This window comes from Trachypithecus francoisi, unplaced genomic scaffold (assembly GCF_009764315.1).
Source record: "Trachypithecus francoisi isolate TF-2019V2 unplaced genomic scaffold, Tfra_2.0 Lachesis_group1, whole genome shotgun sequence".
NCBI lineage: Eukaryota > Metazoa > Chordata > Mammalia > Primates > Cercopithecidae > Trachypithecus > Trachypithecus francoisi.
This window is the reverse complement of record NW_022681454.1, coordinates 2296902-2314255: the sequence shown is the minus strand read 5'-3', so window position 1 is coordinate 2314255 and position 17354 is coordinate 2296902. Positions and strand designations below refer to the sequence as shown.

At 41.3% G+C, this 17354-nt stretch overlaps 2 protein-coding genes across 4 annotated transcripts in view; both read left to right on the top strand.

The window, feature by feature from the left end:
• Positions 1-4833: 4833 nt before the first annotated feature.
• On the top strand, positions 4834-16366 carry HAUS3 (HAUS augmin like complex subunit 3). 2 transcript variants are annotated; one of them, XM_033213483.1, is made up of 5 exons: positions 4834-4910; positions 5845-6899; positions 7895-8334; positions 10462-10690; positions 14707-16366. In XM_033213483.1, the coding sequence occupies exons 2-5, from the start codon at positions 5991-5993 to the stop codon at positions 14938-14940; spliced, it is 1812 nt and encodes a 603-aa protein (XP_033069374.1). In that variant the 5' UTR covers positions 4834-4910; positions 5845-5990; the 3' UTR covers positions 14941-16366. The 2 variants fall into 2 exon arrangements, with proteins under 2 accessions (XP_033069374.1, XP_033069373.1); XM_033213482.1 differs by having other exon boundaries at positions 4841-5436; positions 14707-16361.
• The window catches only part of POLN (DNA polymerase nu), a 165959-nt gene continuing 153782 nt past the window's right edge, over positions 5178-17354 (top strand). For both annotated transcript variants that reach the window (XM_033213480.1, XM_033213481.1), the window contains exon 1: positions 5178-5436. The gene's annotated coding sequence lies outside the window, so the exon portion shown is untranslated. The remainder of the gene's footprint in view (positions 5437-17354) is intronic.

Sequence of the window (17354 nt, the reverse complement as noted above, 5' to 3'; positions counted from 1 at the left end):
TTGTGCCGGTGGTGACCGTGGAGACACAGGCTCCTGTCGTGGGGTGGTTGTGAGGTGATGAGACATCGCACAGTGGGGAGAAGAGGTCTTGCTCTCACCCAAGCAAGCCGGGCTGGCTGCCTGCTCCCCCACAGGGAGGCCTTTTGGAGGGAACGCCCCTGGAAGCAGAGACCGCTGATCTGCTGGGCCAGGGTTGGGGCGGTGTGGGCCCAGCTACCCTGGAGCAGAGGGAGGAGTCCTGGGGGGCCCAGCAATGGGCAGCTGAGAGGACATGCCTGCCTTGAGTGCTGGAGAATTGATGGAGCTGGGTGGTCATACGGGGGCTCCTGAGTGTGGAGTTGCCACACTGTGCACATGGCAGCTGTGCATTGGAGATGGCCCAGTGGGACCCGCCAACAGGTTTGTGGGGTGGCCATGGATGGTACCTGCCGGGGCCCTCGGAGGAATCTGAGCTCCCCCAACCCCCAGCAGCACAGTCTAGATCGTTGAACTTGTGTGCGCCCCAGGAACCCTCGAGGCCATTAGTGGGGGCACCCCAGGAAAGAAAGCAGTTCCTCCTGGGAATGTGGCTGGGGCCTCAGAGCCACCAGGATTTGGTCATTCATGTAAATGTGGACATTTAAATCCCAAATATGATTTGGGATCACCACTACCATTTTCTATCAAGGGCATGCAGGTGCCAGGGGCTGTGGCCAGTTCCATGTATGATTGGTACCTGGTATCATCATGCTGGGCCCTTCTCACAGGTGGCACACTGAGATTTGGAGATGCACCCCTCCCCTGCTCACCAGGCTGGAGGGTGGGATACCTGGGACAGGATCCCTGTCCTTTGGGAAGCCCTTGATTCTCCCAGCAGAGTCCATCTCTGTTTTCCATCTTTGTGCTTGTTGGGTTACAGCAAGTCCCTCTCCAAGTAGGACATCTGCATTACAGCAAGTCCCCCTACAAGTGGGACACCTGCCTGCAGCCTCCCACCCACCCTCTTCTTGGCAGCCTGAATGACCTCAAAGGTCTCCTTGCTCACCTCCCTAAAGTCCTCCTCTGGGTCCCCATGGCCTCCGGATTAAACCCAAACACGGCCATTTGTCCTTCAGCTCCATTCGGCCCACCCCTGCACTGACTTTAGCCCCCACTCCCACCTGCTCCTTGCATTCACCAGCTCAGGCACAACCTCCTCTGGGAAGTGGGCCCTGGGCGCCCTATATCCCTTCCCACCATATTTTTGCTGAGATTATGGCCACCCAAATTAGGCACTGGAATCATCTGGGCTAATCGCCACAGGACTTTCTCACTCCTTCCTCCTTTCCTAGTCCCTGGCCACGTCAGCCACGTGCACTCCAGCCTCATGGGGATCTTTCTAGAATGTAAACGGTTATGCCACTGACGTGCTGAGCCTCAGGGGCTCACAACTCCTCCTCCTGCCCTGAGGCCCTTTCTGACACCCCACCAGTCCCAGTCTCCGCTGCCAGCCCTTGTGGTCCCCGTTCCTCCCCACTTCAAAGGCCCTCTCCACATGGCCACCTTGGTGAATGAACTCTGTCACCTCCTTTGGGCTTGTGCTGACCCAAACCTGCTCCTGAGTTTGGGGACTGAGTTCTCACTCTGTCACATGAATGTCAACAGGATGGAAAACAAACTCTTTCCCAACCCTATGGTCTTCTACTTTCTTCTTAATAGAAAGGAGTAGTAGGAAGAATAGGAAGAAATGCCACTCCCTGCTCAGCTGGAAACCCCAGAGTCTCCCGGACCCAGGCTAGTCATCAGGCCCCAGGCTCTGCCAGCTCCTGCAGCTCTCTCTGTCCAGCTCTCTCCTCCTCTCCTACGTGCTTCAAGAGTGGTCCTGTATCTTGTCTCTTACCACCTTTTGTCATTTTGGGTCTTGCAGAATTAGGCTTCTAACACACATCTGAGAATTCACTCTCCTGCTTGAAAACACCCCCCATTCTCCATTGCTTGCAGAATAGAGTCCCACAAAATTCATGGAAAACTACATCTAAAACAAATAATCTTTAGCATCTGACTGTTACTTCTAAAGTTTAAAAATAGTCTGAAAAGATATCGTCCAAAACCTAAAATATTTTTAAATACTAATAGGAGAAAATCGCTTCCACAGGAAGGAGAAAAAGCAAACGGCAAAAACACTTCATCCTCACAGCTCTGTCTTTAGGTCTGTTAAGTCCATTATATTCTCATGGGCTTTCTCAGGGAGGATTAATTCCTGGGTTCCATTTATCTTTTGACCCTACTAAAACCCCAAATAATTTTGACTGCTGAAAAGAAAGCTTACCCTGGAAATAAGTGTAACATACTTGCTTTCTTAAATTCCCAAGGCAAGTTGAAGAAAACTTTCCATGTCTGTATAGTTAAACCTATTGTATTTGTCATTTGTACTCCAGGGGCTGATACTGTTGTAATTTTTACTTAATGTTTTTATGGCTTTTATGGTCTCGTAAGCACCTTTCCAACAAATAACTATGGTCAGCAATTCAAAATCAGATGGAGAATTAATTTGTGGCCCAAGAAACCACCCAGGAGCCGCTAGGAAAGTGGGTTTCTAGAACGGCCTCCAGGGCTCTGGAGTGCACCCCTCCTGCCCTCCAGGGATCTCTTTCTATAAAGGAGCCCCTTGTCTTTCTGCCATCTTTAATGCTGTCTCCTCAGAGTTCCTCCTTGCAGTCTATAAATATCCCCAAGTTCCTCTCATTTTCAAACAAAACAAAATAAAAAATCCTCCCCTCAGCCCTGCATTCCCACCCCCTCAGCTTGTGTCGTTTTGCATGCTCTCTCTCCTATCTCTTGTCTCTCTCTCTGTCTCTCTCTCTGTGTCTGTGTCTCTGTCTTTGTCTCTGTCTGTCTCTTTGTGTCTGTCTCTGTCTGTTTTTCTGTCTCTCTCTGTGTCTCTCTGTCTCTCTCTGTGTCTCTGTCTGTGTCTCTGTCTCTGTGTGTCTCTGTCTTTGTCTCTCTGTCTCTGTGTCTGTCTCTCTCTGTCTCTGTCTCTCTGTCTCTGTCTCTCTCTGTCTCTGTCTCTCTGTCTCTGTCTCTCTGTGTCTCTCTGTATCTCTCTCTGTCTCTCTCTCTCTTTCTCTCTGTCACGCTCCTCCCACTCAGTCTTTGCCTCATCAGCAACATTTCTGGAAGGCGTTGCCTGCGCAGCTCCCACTTCCTTCTGTCCAAACTGGCTCAACTCTGTCTCCTGATGCACACCCCCGACCTGCAACCCTGGGCTGCAGGGGTCCTCCCACCGGGCCTCCCTGTTCCAGCATCCCTGGTTTCCCTGTCTGCAGATTGGTCACCACTCTGTGAATTTTTTCCCATCATGTTTGTTTTTCAGATCATTTTAGGCCTCATTGACTTTTAAAATAGGAGGATAAAAACGTAAACAAGTGAAGAATGAATAGGAAAATCTTTGACTCGATCAGATTACAATATTTGCCTTAGAACTTTCTTATTTCTCTCCTTAAAAATGTTAAGAAAAACTATCCAAACGACTTCTACTTAGTCACCCTGGACTAGAACATTGTCTAACAAGCCACCTTTAGGGTCATTTGAAGCTGAAGGGAAGTAGTACCATAATATTTACCCATGACTAAAGCCCCTGCTAACCTGTGGAAGACTGAGGAGTGGCAAAGGATTTTTGTTTGGTAGAGATGCAAACGAATTCTGTCCAATAGAGAGGTCTGGTTTCACTGGGCTGTAGGGCATCAGCCAGATTCGCATGAAATTTAGCAGTCCCGTTTCAGTCATCTTTCACTGCTATTCTCTTTGGAAATAGTGTATCATCCTCCCTGAGTTAAATACAACGATGTATTTAACTCAGGCCACTCTGTTTATGTGAGTTCATTTTTAACATTTTGAAAATGGAATTGTGGAGGAAGTCAGGTTTTTTTTTTTTTTTTTTTTTTTGAGACGGAGTCTTGCTCTGTTGCCCAGGCTAGAGTGCAGTGGTATGATCCCGGCTCACCCCAGACTCCGCCTGCCCGGGTTCAAGCGATTCTTCTGCCTCAGCCTCCCGAGTAGCTGGGATTACAGGCGCCCACCACCGCGCCCGGCTAATTTTTGTATTTTTTAGTAGAGATGGGGTTTCACCATCTTGGCCAGGCTGGTCTCGAACTCCTGACCTCATAAGCCACCCTCCTCGGCCTCCCAAAGTGCTGGGATTACAGGCATGAGCCACCGCGCCCGGCCGGAAGTCAGCTTTTACATAGTGGTCAGGTGAGGGATTGGGAATTAAGTGCTTTTGCAAAATAAAGTTCATTGGAAAATATTCTAAGCGAACAATCCCTAACCCTTAAAATGTACCAGGCACTGCTCCGGCTGCTGTGGATGTGGGAACTCGTCTCTCTCGGGGGCCAGCGCTATCACCGCCGGGCTCCAGCCTGTCTCCCAACCACCAACCTGTGCTTCTCTATGTACCCCTCAAAAGTGCCTTCAGAGGGTCTAGATTGAGGTACGGGGCAGGGCAGGCCTGAAGCACAACTGACGGCTCCGTTGAGAGCAGGCCCGCAGCTTCGGCTCCCCAGAGGGCGCCCCACTATACCCCACCGCACTCCTCTACACCCCGATCCTTGCCCAGGCCCCGCCCTCTGCCCAGGCTCCGCCCCTGCCGAGACCCTGTCCCCGCCCTGCCCGGCCCAGACCCCGCCTCTGCCCTGCGCCCCGCCCAGGAGGCCGGTTGCCCGCCGCGGCCGGGGGCGGAGCGCCGCCTGCTCAGCTCCACCCCATAGTCCAGCCTCGCCGACTCCGCCTCTTTTGACACCACGCCTGCGCAAACAGTCATCCCCCGCGACCACGCCTCCGCCTTGAGCGTGCGCGTGCGCGCGTCCAAGCGCTCCCGTCAGGCAGTGCGAGGCCCGCGGGTTACGGAGGGCGGAGGCGGCGGTTCCTGTGAGAAGCTAGCCGGGCTTCTTCAGGTGAGTGACGCGGGCCTCGGTTCTGGGCGCCGGGGTGTGGGACTGGAGGAGTGGTCGCGATCCCCGACTGCACCCCGCTGCCTCTTCTTTTCCTGCGCTTCTGGGGACTCCTTCCAGGAGCTCCGGCAGCTGCCCGGGCATCACGGCCCGGCCCGCGGGACGAGGAGCTGGGGTGGGGGCTGCCCAGGGCCGGTTTTCCCGGCGTCTGCAGCTCGGTGTGGACGGCGATTCGGTGGGCTTCTGCGTTTGTTTTGTTAGTGTGCTTAGGTGTCACAGCTGGGTGACTCTCGGAAGGAAGGTTTTGCCGCTGGCGCGTCTGGTGTATCGCGGCCTCGGCCGCGGATCCCTGGGCCTGACGCCGCCTCTGGGGTTCGCGCGGCCCCGGCGTCGGGGCTGCCTCAGCGCTGGCTGAAGGCCGGCCCCAAGCGCCCTTAATTGTGGCCGCGCGCTGCCCTGCTGCTCCTGCTGTTCTCCGCGCCGCGGTAGTGGACTCTGGAGGTAGAGCCTTGCCCGACGAGTCGTTGAGGTAAATAGTTGATTCTTCAGAAGATGTGCCATACTTATTTGCGTTTTCTTACATATGGAGGGCAGGGAAGAGAGGCCGCCTCGCCTCCTGGTGACTTGGGTTTATTTGGATCCATTTATTTTGAATTAAAAACAAACGTTGCTCTATAAAGAGTAATGCATTTTAAATGCATCTTTGGAAAAAACGATAAAGTGGATCCAAATAGATCCACTTTCTTGGTAATTTTCATTACTGTTGGGGTTTTCTGAGAACTAGCCTAATTGTTTCTGTTTCTCTTTAGCATCATCAAACATGGCAGCTACGACTGCCTGTCAGTTATCCGGCTCTTGGATATCATGTGATATTTGTCTTCTTTATAAAAACACTGTCGTCATATTTGTGGTCTAATACTTGTTTTCTTCCCCCCAGGAGGAATCATTATAGATTCTAAAAATAGATTTTCCCTTCTCTGTGGACTTGGTATAAAACGTAGCTTTTTTCTGTTTGGATTTATTTTCTAAAAAATCAACACAGTAAACCCATATCAGATACAACAAAGTTGGGGTAGTTAAACCATGAGTTGTGGAAATGAGTTTGTGGAAACATTAAAAAAAATTGGTTTTCCTAAAGCTGATAATCTTAATGGAGAAGACTTTGACTGGTTGTTTGAGGGCATTGAAGATGAATCGTTTCTGAAGTGGTTTTGTGGGAATGTGAATGAACAGAACGTGTTGTCTGAAAGAGAATTGGAAGCTTTTAGCGTTCTTCAGAAATCAGGCAAGCCCATCCTAGAAGGGGCGGCGTTGGATGAAGCTCTTAAAACGTGTAAAACTTCTGATTTGAAGACACCTAGACTGGATGACAAAGAGCTGGAGAAATTAGAGGATGAGGTTCAAACTCTACTGAAATTAAAGAACCTAAAAATTCAGCGGCGTAATAAATGTCAATTGATGGCTTCAGTAACTAGCCACAAATCTCTGAGGTTAAATGCTAAAGAAGAATCAGCCACTAAAAAGCTGAAGCAGAGTCAAGGAATTCTAAATGCAATGAATACTAAGATCAGTAATGAACTTCAGGCTCTTACTGATGAAGTTACACAATTGATGATGTTCTTCAGACATTCTAATTTAGGTCAAGGGACAAATCCACTGGTATTTTTATCGCAATTTTCCTTGGAAAAATACCTAAGTCAGGAAGAGCAAAGCACAGCAGCATTAACTTTGTATACCAAAAAACAGTTCTTTCAGGGTATACATGAAGTAGTTGAAAGTTCAAATGAAGACAATTTTCAACTTTTAGATATACAGGCACCATCTATTTGTGATGATCAAGAAATCCTTGAGGAGAGACGACTAGAGATGGCTAGACTGCAGCTGGCATACATTTGTGCTCAACATCAATTAATTCACTTGAAAGCAAGTAATTCAAGCATGAAGTCAAGTATAAAATGGGCAGAGGAGACTCTTCATAGCCTAACCAGCAAGGTAAGCATAAGAAATGAGATTGGATTCACATTGTAATTATTGTTAAGGAATAGAGGATATAATATTGCTATTGAAGTACTTTAGAATGGGGCATCTAATAAGAGATTACATTTTATTTTTTCATTGTTCAGTGTTTATTTGTGATCTGTGTCAGTGTTTCATACAAATAGATCCGTACGTTAATGGAGGGCAGCAAGAGTAATTATCTCAACCACATTTTCTAGTTTATTTTAAACAAACATGCTTTAATTTGCATTTTGAATTTTAAATTTGTGTAATGCAGATACAGACTGGACTGAAATTTTCTTTTTAGGATGTGGCTAGAAACTAATTGCTTTATTTTGGGTATTCTGCCTCGTTTGCTCCAACCAGAGCATAGTGCTAATGAAGTCAGAGGTCCAGGTTCAGTAGACTGAAACTGATTTCTTTTTGAAAATACATGGATAGATGTATTGCAGATGTCTGTCTGCACTCTTGGAGAGCTTGCTTTCTTGGTAATATAACTGCTAGATACTTGAGTAAAAAATGTAACATTTCTGAATCTGAATATCAGCACCAGGTTAGTTTCTATAGCTGACAAAAAACTGGAATAATAATAGGAAATCCAATGGTTATGTAGAAGTGCTAAAATCAACTGGCTGACTAGGACCTATTGAGGTAATTTTAACTTAAGAAAAACTAGTAACATACACTTAGATTCAGTGAATAGTGCTATTAATGATTTTGATTGAGTAAAACAAGTATAATAAGATCTCTATTTTGGTAGCCATTACTATATACATGGTAGTAATAGCAGTAAAATTTAGTAATTCATACCCTTGATTTAGTCCACATTTTTCCCTTTTAAACTGTAATTTTGTTTTATATGAATATTAAATTAGTTTTCATTCATTGAGCTTATTATCTGGTCACCTAAAGTGGAAAGTGAAAATAATCTTAAGATGATTTCAAATTTAGGCATACAGTTTGAAATGTGTCTGCTTTTCTTTGTATAGGCTGTGGACAAAGAAAATTTAGATACTAAAATTTCCAGCTTGACCAGTGAGATTATGAAACTTGAAGAACAGATCACTCAAATAAAAGACAGAAGTTTACCTGCTGTGGTAAGAGAGAATGCCCAGTTATTGAATATGCCAGTGGTAAAGGGAGATTTTGATCTGCAGATTGCTAAACAAGATTATTACACAGCAAGACAAGAGTTAGTTTTAAATCAATTAATAAAACAAAAGGCATCATTTGAACTTCTACAGTTATCGTATGAAATTGAATTAAGAAAGCATTGGGACATATATCGTGAACTTGAAAATTTGGTTCAAGAACTTAGTCAAAGTAACATGATGCTCTACAAGCAATTAGAAATGTTGACAGATCCATCAGTTTCTCAGCAGATAAATCCAAGGAATACCATTGATACTAAGGATTATTCTACTCATAGGTATGTATGCTTCATTGTTTCCTTAGTAAATTTTTCCTTTTGTTTTTGCAAAATACTAGAGAGAGTTTGAGCTAAAATTTTGGAAGTTTTTAACAATTCTTTGCATTTCACTTTTGATCTTTCTATTTTTTTTCCATTTTCGTATGCCTTTTTTTCATTTTTAGTTTTTTTACTGCCTTTTCTATTTATGCTAGATTTGAAAATAGCTACTTTATAGCTTAAGTGGATGAGGTGGAGGAATGAATGGGTTTTATTCCCCTTTAGACATTATTATTTATATACCTTATTTTAGATTTGGGGCTGGAAGTTTGAATACAGCTCAGCATAGTAGGTATTGCTGGGCAGGGGATTGAGTGCATTTGGAGAAGGTAGCAGTAGAGAGGGGAGAAGACTTCATTTCTGTGTGTAGTCAGGAGAATCACTGAGAATGAATGCTAGCTCCCAGGCTTCATCTGGATGTCTGAGCAATTGATGGCAGAGGGATACTGAAAATTGGAGGGCTGAAGTAGTCTTAAGACCTCAGAAATCTGGCTCCTACTCCTCATTTTTCTCCAGGACTAGGGTAAAAGCATCTAATCTTTTTGTTTTCTCATTAATAAATTGAGAGGCCTGGATAGGATTGCCTCATTGCCCAATTTCAGGGGGTACCATTGACATCATGATCTATGTGAATGATACCCCTGAAATTGTGTAGTTACATCTGTAAGACTGTAATTGGCAGCTTTGGGATTGAACTAGTTTTAGAAAGTCTGTTACAACTTGATAAAAAAAATAACTTTTTTAAAAATTCTGAGCAAAAGTTTACTATTATAGCTATTTATATAACTATTTACATTTTACATTGTTTAAAATTTACATTTATTTTTATATTTTCTGTTGTTGTACAATTTTAGTTTTTCTCTTTTAATCCCACCACAATCCTGTAATACAGGTAGGTTAAGATGTGGAGTAGTTAAGATGTGGAAATAAGTCTCAGAGATTGATTTGCCCTAAGTTTCACGGAACAGAAAACTCAGACCTAGACCTAGGTCTTCTGTTTCAAATTCGTTGCTTGCTTGCTTGTTTTTTCCTTCCTTCCCTCCTTCCTTTCCTTCCTTCCTTCCTTTCTCTCTCTTTCTCTCTTTCTTCCCTTCCTTCCCTTCCCTTTCTTTCTTTTAAGACAAGGTCTCACTCTCTTGCCTAGGTGGGAGTACAATGATGTGATGATAGCTCACTGCAGCCTCCAGCTTCTGGGCTCAAGTGATCGTCCTGCCTCAACTTCCTGAGTAGTTAGGACTACAGGCACGTGCCGCCATGCCTGGCTAATTAAAAAAAAAATTATTTTTGTAGACATGAGACTTCAATGTGTTGCCAAGTCTGGTCTTGAACTCCTGGGCTCAAGTAACCCTCCCACAGTGCTGGGATTACAGGCATGAGCCATAGCCTGTTGTTTCTACTTCATCATAGTTATATTCTCTGAGACAAGTGTTCTCTTGGGAGGTATCTCTGAATTGCAGTTTGAAGTAGGTTAGTGGCAGTTAAAGTTAAGAAGAATTTTATATCTAAAACTTGGATGGTGGGGAAACTGGGAATTCAGTAATAGACTGCTTATCTAATGTAGTAGTTAGAATATATATTTCTGTACTGAGATAGTGTTACAGTTAGAATGGTTTCAGTTGCTTGATTTTTGCAGGCACACAAATTATTATTATTATTATTATTATTATTATTATTTCTTTTTTTGGAGACGGCGTTTCACTCTGTTGCCCAGGCTGGAGTACAGTGGCGCGATCTTGGTTCACTGCAACCTCTGCCTCCTGGGTTCAAGCAATCCTCCTGCCTCAGCCTGCCGAGTAGCTGGGACTATAGGTGCATGCCACCATGCCTGGCTAACAGTTTTTTGTATTTTAGTAGAGATGGGGTTTCACCGTGTTGCCCAGGCTGGTCTTGAACTCCTGAGCTCAGCCAATCTGCCCGCCTTGGCCTCCCGAAGTGCTAGGATTACAGGCGTGAGCCACTGTACCCGGCCAATATTTTTATAAGTTGTTACTTAGCTATCCCCACAAATGCCCCAATACAGTGGATTATAATTTTGAGAATGATACTGACTTGATAATTTTTCCCTTAATTTTAATTTTTACATTTTAGGCTTTACCAACTTTTAGAGGGAGAGAATAAGAAAAAAGAATTGTTTCTAACTCATGGAAACCTTGAGGAAGTGGCTGAGAAATTGAAACGGAATGTTTCTTTAGTACAAGATCAGTTGGCAGTATCTGCTCAACAACATTCTTTCTTTCTGTCCAAACGGAATAAGGATGTGGACATGCTTTGTGATGCTTTGTATCAAGGAGGAAATCAGCTTTTGCTTAGTGATCAGGTGGGTATTTACCATAGTAGTTAAAAATGCTTTTTTAAAAAATGCTTGTTTTAAAATATATTAAAGAAAATGTTAACATGAGGAAAATATTACCCCAATTCCATTGCCTTAATATAAAATATATTTCTATGTCTCCTAATTTTTGTTCACATATAAATGTTTTTTAGATAGTTTTGATGAGTGTGCACAGAAATTTAAAAATGTATACAATTTTTCAGACACAAAAGGATATGTAATGTTTATATTAGTGTTAAAAAATAAAAAACCGCCTCTGTATTTTTTTCACTCATCTTAGCAAACACAGGATTGCCTTTATATCTTTAAAATCCTCTGTGTACACTTACTGGTATATGCTCCTCCTAACATAATTCCTCTCTCATCTTCAAAGATTAACTACCATGCTTAATTTTGTTCATCATTTTCTTGCTTTTATGTATAGTTTTATTACACACACACATACACACATATATATATAGTCCTAGACTGTGTATTTAGTTTTATATGTTTTTGAACTTTATATGCTGTTACACTGGTGGTGGTATACCAAAGGTATGTATATTGAAGGTATATATCCTTCAATGACTTGCTTGCTTTTTCAATGGCTTAACATGTTTTTGAGACTCACTCATATTGATACATGTAAAGCTATAGTTCATTCATAGTGTTCTCTTTTATATGGTTAGTATTCCATTGTGTGATATTCCACAATGAAATTATCTGTTAGATTGACAGACATTTAGGTTATTTACAGTTTTTATTACTATAGATCTTACTCTTATGATAGTCGTGTATGTCTCATAGCTGCACAATTCCAGTTTCTCCACATCTTTGCCAACACTTATTTCCTGTGGTTTTTAAAATAGTAGCCATCCCGATGGGTGTGAAGTGGTATCTGTGATTTGTTTTTTGAATGGTCTCCCGTTACTGATTTTTGTCTTCTTGATCTATTGAGAATTGTATACAAATTTGTACTGTGATGGTGGATTTGAAAATTTCTCCACGTAGGCCAGGTGCAGTGGCTCACGCCTATAATCCCAGCACTTTGGGAAGCTGAGGTGGGTGGATCACAAGGTCAGGAGTTCAAGACCAGTCTGGCTAAGATGGTGAAACCCCATCTCTACTAAAAATACAAAAATTAGGGGGCGTGGTGGCGGACAACTGTAATCCCAGCTACTTGGGAGGCTGACGCAGGAGAATTGCTTGAACCCGGGAGACAAAAGTTGCAGTGAGCCGAAATCGTGCCTCTGCACTGCTTCGTGGGTGACAGAGCAAGACTCGGTCTCAAAAAAGAAGAAAATTTCTCCATGTGGTTGTATATCATTTTTTTGTCTATGTATTTTGAGTCTTTTATAAGTTATATCCAGGTTTAAAATCACAGTGAATATCCTGATCATTTTAAATTGCAGTGAATTAAAGCATTTAGCATTACATAATGACTATTCCTGTGATGCTTTTTGTCTTGATATTCTGTTGTCTAATATTAATATTCCTGTGCCATTTTTCTTTTTCTTAGTAATTGTAAGGCATGTAGTTTTCTTTACACTTTTCCATTAAGTTTTTATTATTAGTTAAGTCCTGATTCATGGACCCAGGTTAGGGATCATCATGTATCTAGGTCCCCCTCTATCACCCTGGGAGAAGGATGGAGAACAGAGGAAAGGTGGGGTGGAGCCAGTTCAGATTTTCCCAGGAAGCGTGTGCCTTTGTCCCAGCTCAAGACCAAGGATATGGGGCAGAGGGACTTCTACACATGCCAGTACCATTTGCACACAGAGATATCACCCCCTTTAGCAGTCATTGCTTTCTTGGAGTGGTAGAAGTCCAGGTAGTTCTGCCAGCAGTTCATGTTCTGGTTCCAGTTGACAAAGTGGCTGTCAAATGGGACAGTCCTGTAGTTCTTAATTTTGACCTTCACGTCTTCTGCCATGGTGCTAACTTCTAAAGACCCTCAGCAAAGACCATAGTTTTGTTTTTACTTAGCATGATGAAATAAACATTTTTACTCTCTAAAGTTTTCTTAACTTTTAATGTTAACTATACTGTCTTGATTTAATTACTATGCCATCAGTTTTGTAGCTGGTTATTGTTATTGGGCATTTTGATAGTCTTCATTTTTTTCTTTTATTTGCTCTTGAACAATATCGTGTATATCTTTATGTATATAGCTTTTTGTTGTTGGATACTTCCATCTGGATAAATTCTTGGAAATAGGATCATTGGGGTTTTTTTGTGCCGGGGCCGTATATACTTTTTTTGCCTTTGATACTGCCAGATTGCCTTTTAAAGGAGTTTATAATGCTACCAGCACTATTTAAGTGTCCGCTAGACACCATTGATCATTTGGCACATCATCATTTTATGAATTGCTAAAAAAAGAAAAACTCTTAGTTAAAGCGACACAATGTTTTCTTATTAAGAATTTTTGTTTTTCATACTTAGTAGAAAAGATCTTTTACCTACCTATGTGTGGGTACACATAGATTTTTATCATACCACTCTTGGACATATGTTAAAAGGAAAAAATAAGTCAATTTAAATGGTTAGGGTAGTTCTAAAGCATCACATTTCGATGTTCAATTCTTCTAAGTTATTTTTTGACTCAGAGTTGTCTGTAATTTTCCACACTGTATATCAAGAATGTTGATTAAAAAGTATTTCTTAAGAGTACCTGGCCAGAAACAGTCATATGATGTTCTTGATTAAGATGCATCTTCATTTCAGATATGTTAACATGTGAAAAAAATGCATCCAAAAATCATTAAAATATGGTAATTTCACTCTAATCTTATCAGTAGGTATCATTAGCGTTTTTCCCTAGCTCAATGTGATGTAAAATGCTGTATCAATTTTAACTTGTGTTTCTATTATTAATGAAGCTGAACTTCAGTCTCTGTAGCAATATTATTTTAGCAACTGTGTGATCTTTAGTATTTAATTGAAGGTAAAGATGAGATTGTTGTTTCTCAGTATATTCAAGTTTATCAAGTTTGTCTTAGAGGAGATCACTAAATATAGATATAATGTTGAAATTACTTGATTTTCAAAAATATGTATTTTAAGAAGTACTGCTCTGTGAATTGGCATTTATGACAGGTCTTAGGTAGTCATTCTTGAACTTGTACATTAGAATCATCAGGGAGCATATGAAAATGCAGGTTCCTAGCTCTGTACAGAGATTAAGTAATTTAATCTAGTAGGGGGTACAGGAATCTGTATTCATAACAAGTACCTTAGATAATTATGCTTGTGGACCATGCCTAGAAGCTGTGGAAAATTGAGGGTAGTTAGAGCAACAGATTTTTCTGAGAACCTCTTTGGTGATACTGGCTAAAATTTATAAGTAGAATGCTTGATTAGAAAGCTATGGAAACTTGTTAATCTAGTTTAAATACTAGACACTAAGGATTTTGAATTTACTATAATAAATGTGAAGGGTCGGCATGCCTAGATTCTTGAGCAGGAAAATTACATGATTAGTCAGGATGGTTTTCATGGAATGTCATGTAATTCCATTTGGTAAGAGAATAAGAAAAAATGAAAAATGGAGATTTGTGTTGAGATAATTCTCTTTTATTGGTCTTCATTTCAACTTTCTCTGTACTTTCTGTCTAGAATAAACAGAGAATAAGCTAAAACAAAGTTTGACTGATTAAGCAGAATATAAGCTCCATGAGGGAGATTTTATTCATTCTTGTATCAGTAATCTCTAAAACAGTACTTGGCACAATAGTATTTGTTGAATATATGAATGCACAGAACAGCGTACATATCAAGTACTCTTCAGGAAGTGTTTCCTTTGAATCACTTAAAATTACCTGTCAGAAGTTGTTACAATTAATCTTACTTAGAATTTATATTAAACCTATTATGGATTTTAAATTGAGGTTTATTTATTGCTAAAATTGTGGGAAGTTATTAAGTCATTTAAAGTCTTTCCATGTAAATTATACTTTAATTTTATAATTGGTGTTAGGAAAAAAGTGTTTGAATTTTTATTTTTATTTTCCTTTTTTTAGGAGTTAACAGAGCAGTTTCATCAAGTTGAATCTCAACTGAATAAGCTAAATCATCTCCTCACTGATATTCTTGCTGATGTGAAGACAAAAAGAAAAACTTTGGCAAATAATAAATTACATCAAATGGAAAGAGAATTATATGTATATTTTTTAAAAGATGAAGATTATCTGAAAGATATTGTGGAGAATTTAGAAACTCAATCAAAGATTAAGGCTGTTAGTCTTGAAGATTGAAAATTACTGGAAACCGAATCTTTATTACATGTGCTCTTTTATTTATTAGGAGGAGACTGTGTATAATAAACACTACTAAATTTTTAAAATTTGAGGTCAATGGGACATTTCATTTGATGAATTCAAGTATTATATTAATTTGGTTTTTTTCTCATGTGGTACATTCAGAGTACCAGTGCTTTTTATGAATTGAGCATGTTAGTGGTACTTAGTCCTGGTAATTTTTTACTTACTGGGAAAAAGCATTATTACATAATGCAAATATTTTTAAATACAGTTATCTCTCTCCTTTACTTTCTTTTTAGAAATAGAAATTTTCTGCTGTTAAATTTTTTTTTTTTTTGAGATGGAGTCTCACTCTGTCTCCAGGCTGGAGTGCAGTGGCACGATCTTGGCTCACTGCAACCTCCACCTCCCAGGTTCAAGCAATTCTCCTGCCTCAGCCTCCCGGGTAGCTGGGACTACAGGCGCGCACTGCCACGCCTAGCTAATTTTTTGTATTTTTGGTAGAAATGGGGTTTCACCATGTTGACCAGGATGGTCTCCATCTGCTGACCTCATGATCCCCTCTCCTCGGCCTCCCAAAGTGCTGGAATTACAAGCGTGAGCCATCACGCTCAGCCGCTATTAAATATTTTAAAATGTGTAGAATTTCTAGTCAGCATTTTTAAATCTGTAGACCTTAATATGTGAAAGAGCCAGGTCCCCTCATGTTTGACTGTCAGATAAAATTTTGCTGCTCAAATTGTATTACTCCATAATTCCCTGCTATGGACCTTTAGACTGTTTTAATGTCCCTACTTGTACCGCAGAGTATTAGGACTTCCTTGGCCATCATTCATTTTAGAGTCTGAATTCTGGGGACTCAATGTTTTCTACAAGACAGCTCAGCAGTGCTTTGACTTTAATATGACTTACACATCGCAAATGACTTTCAAATGAAATTTGAATTTCGAAATTCTGTAAAAGTGGTTGTTCAAAAGGTGTATGATACTGTTTTAATCAGTTTAAGAGCAAAAATGTTTAATTATATTTAATAATGGTATTTGGGCAACCAGAAAATAAGGGTTGGTCTAAAATAATTTGAAGTACCTCATCTGTTATTACATCAGATGCTTCTTGAGTGCCTAATTTATACGTGGCCTGTGACAAATACCATGTGAGCTTTGTAGGAATATCTTTAAGAATATTTCTCACCTGTTTGTAATATGGAGTGCCAATCTAAAAACTACATGTTTTGGGTGGTCTTTGTGGAATTTTTTAGCTATAACCATCAGAAAACAGGCATACCTGGATGACAGATGAACCCTCTTGATTTTTGAAACCCATCGAACAAAAATATTTTCCAGTTACTTTGTTTGTTATTTAAAATGTTATGTAAACCTTAATTTTGTAGCAATAAATTTTGTTTACAATTTTGCTATCAGCTCCATATCACCTGAGCAACATTTTTGTTGTATGTATTTTTTTCTATTCTATCTTGGGATAAAGAGTTTACTTAAAATTTTTCTTTTCTCCAATAATGTGGAAAATATGTCATCTGGTTTCCTGGTTTATGGTAGCAAATTCTGTTTAAATTAGTGTCAGATATTTAGATGTGTGGCCAGACGCTTGATTTATTTAATTAGTTAATTAATTTTTTGAGACAGAGTCTAACTCGGTCACCCAGGCTGGAGTCGAGCAGAACAATCTCAGCTCACTGCAACCTCTGCCTCCCAGGTTCAAGTGATTCCCCTGCTTCAGCCTCCTGAGTAGATGGGATTGTAGGTGTGCACCACTGCACCTGGCTAATTTTTGTATTTTCAGTAGAGACGGGGTTTCACCATGTTGGTCAGGCTGCACACTCCTGACCTCAAGTGATCTACCCGCCTTGGCCTTCCAGAATGCTGGCATTACAGGTGTAAGCCACCATGCTCCTGCCCAGTTGCTTGATTTATACTGTCCCTACCCAAACCTTCGCTTGCTCAGCCCAGGGGACCAGCAGGACTGATCAAGGCAGGGATGGTAGTTGTGTGTCTGCCATAATTACCCAAGTTAGTTATAATCATTGTGTTACTAGGTATGTTTATTTGAAGATTTATTTTGTTTTGTTTTTATTTTTTGAGACGGAGTTTCGCTCTTGTTGCCAGGCTGGAGTACATTGGCGTGATCTCAGCTCATTGCAGCCTCCGCCTCCTGGGTTCAAGTGGTTCTCCTGCCTCAGGCCTCCTGAGTAGCTGGGATTACAGGCGCCACCATGCCCGGTTAATTTTTCATATTTTTAGTAGAGACGGGATTTCATGTTGGCCAAGTTGGTCTCAAACTCCTGACCTCAGGTGATCCATCTGCCTCGGCCTACCAAAGTGCAGGGATTACAGGCATGAGCCTATTTGGAGATTTAATATCATTTTTCAAACCTCAGGAAGTATTTGAGT

Bases quoted from the DNA above. Each gene is read 5' to 3' on its own strand.
- HAUS3 (XM_033213483.1), top strand. From the start codon at position 5,991: ATGAGTTGTGGAAATGAGTTTGTGGAAACATTAAAAAAAATTGGTTTT. The intron at 6,900-7,894 runs GTAAGCATAAGA...TTCTTTGTATAG, and splicing joins TTCATAGCCTAACCAGCAAG to GCTGTGGACAAAGAAAATTT. The intron at 8,335-10,461 runs GTATGTATGCTT...TTTACATTTTAG, and splicing joins AAGGATTATTCTACTCATAG to GCTTTACCAACTTTTAGAGG.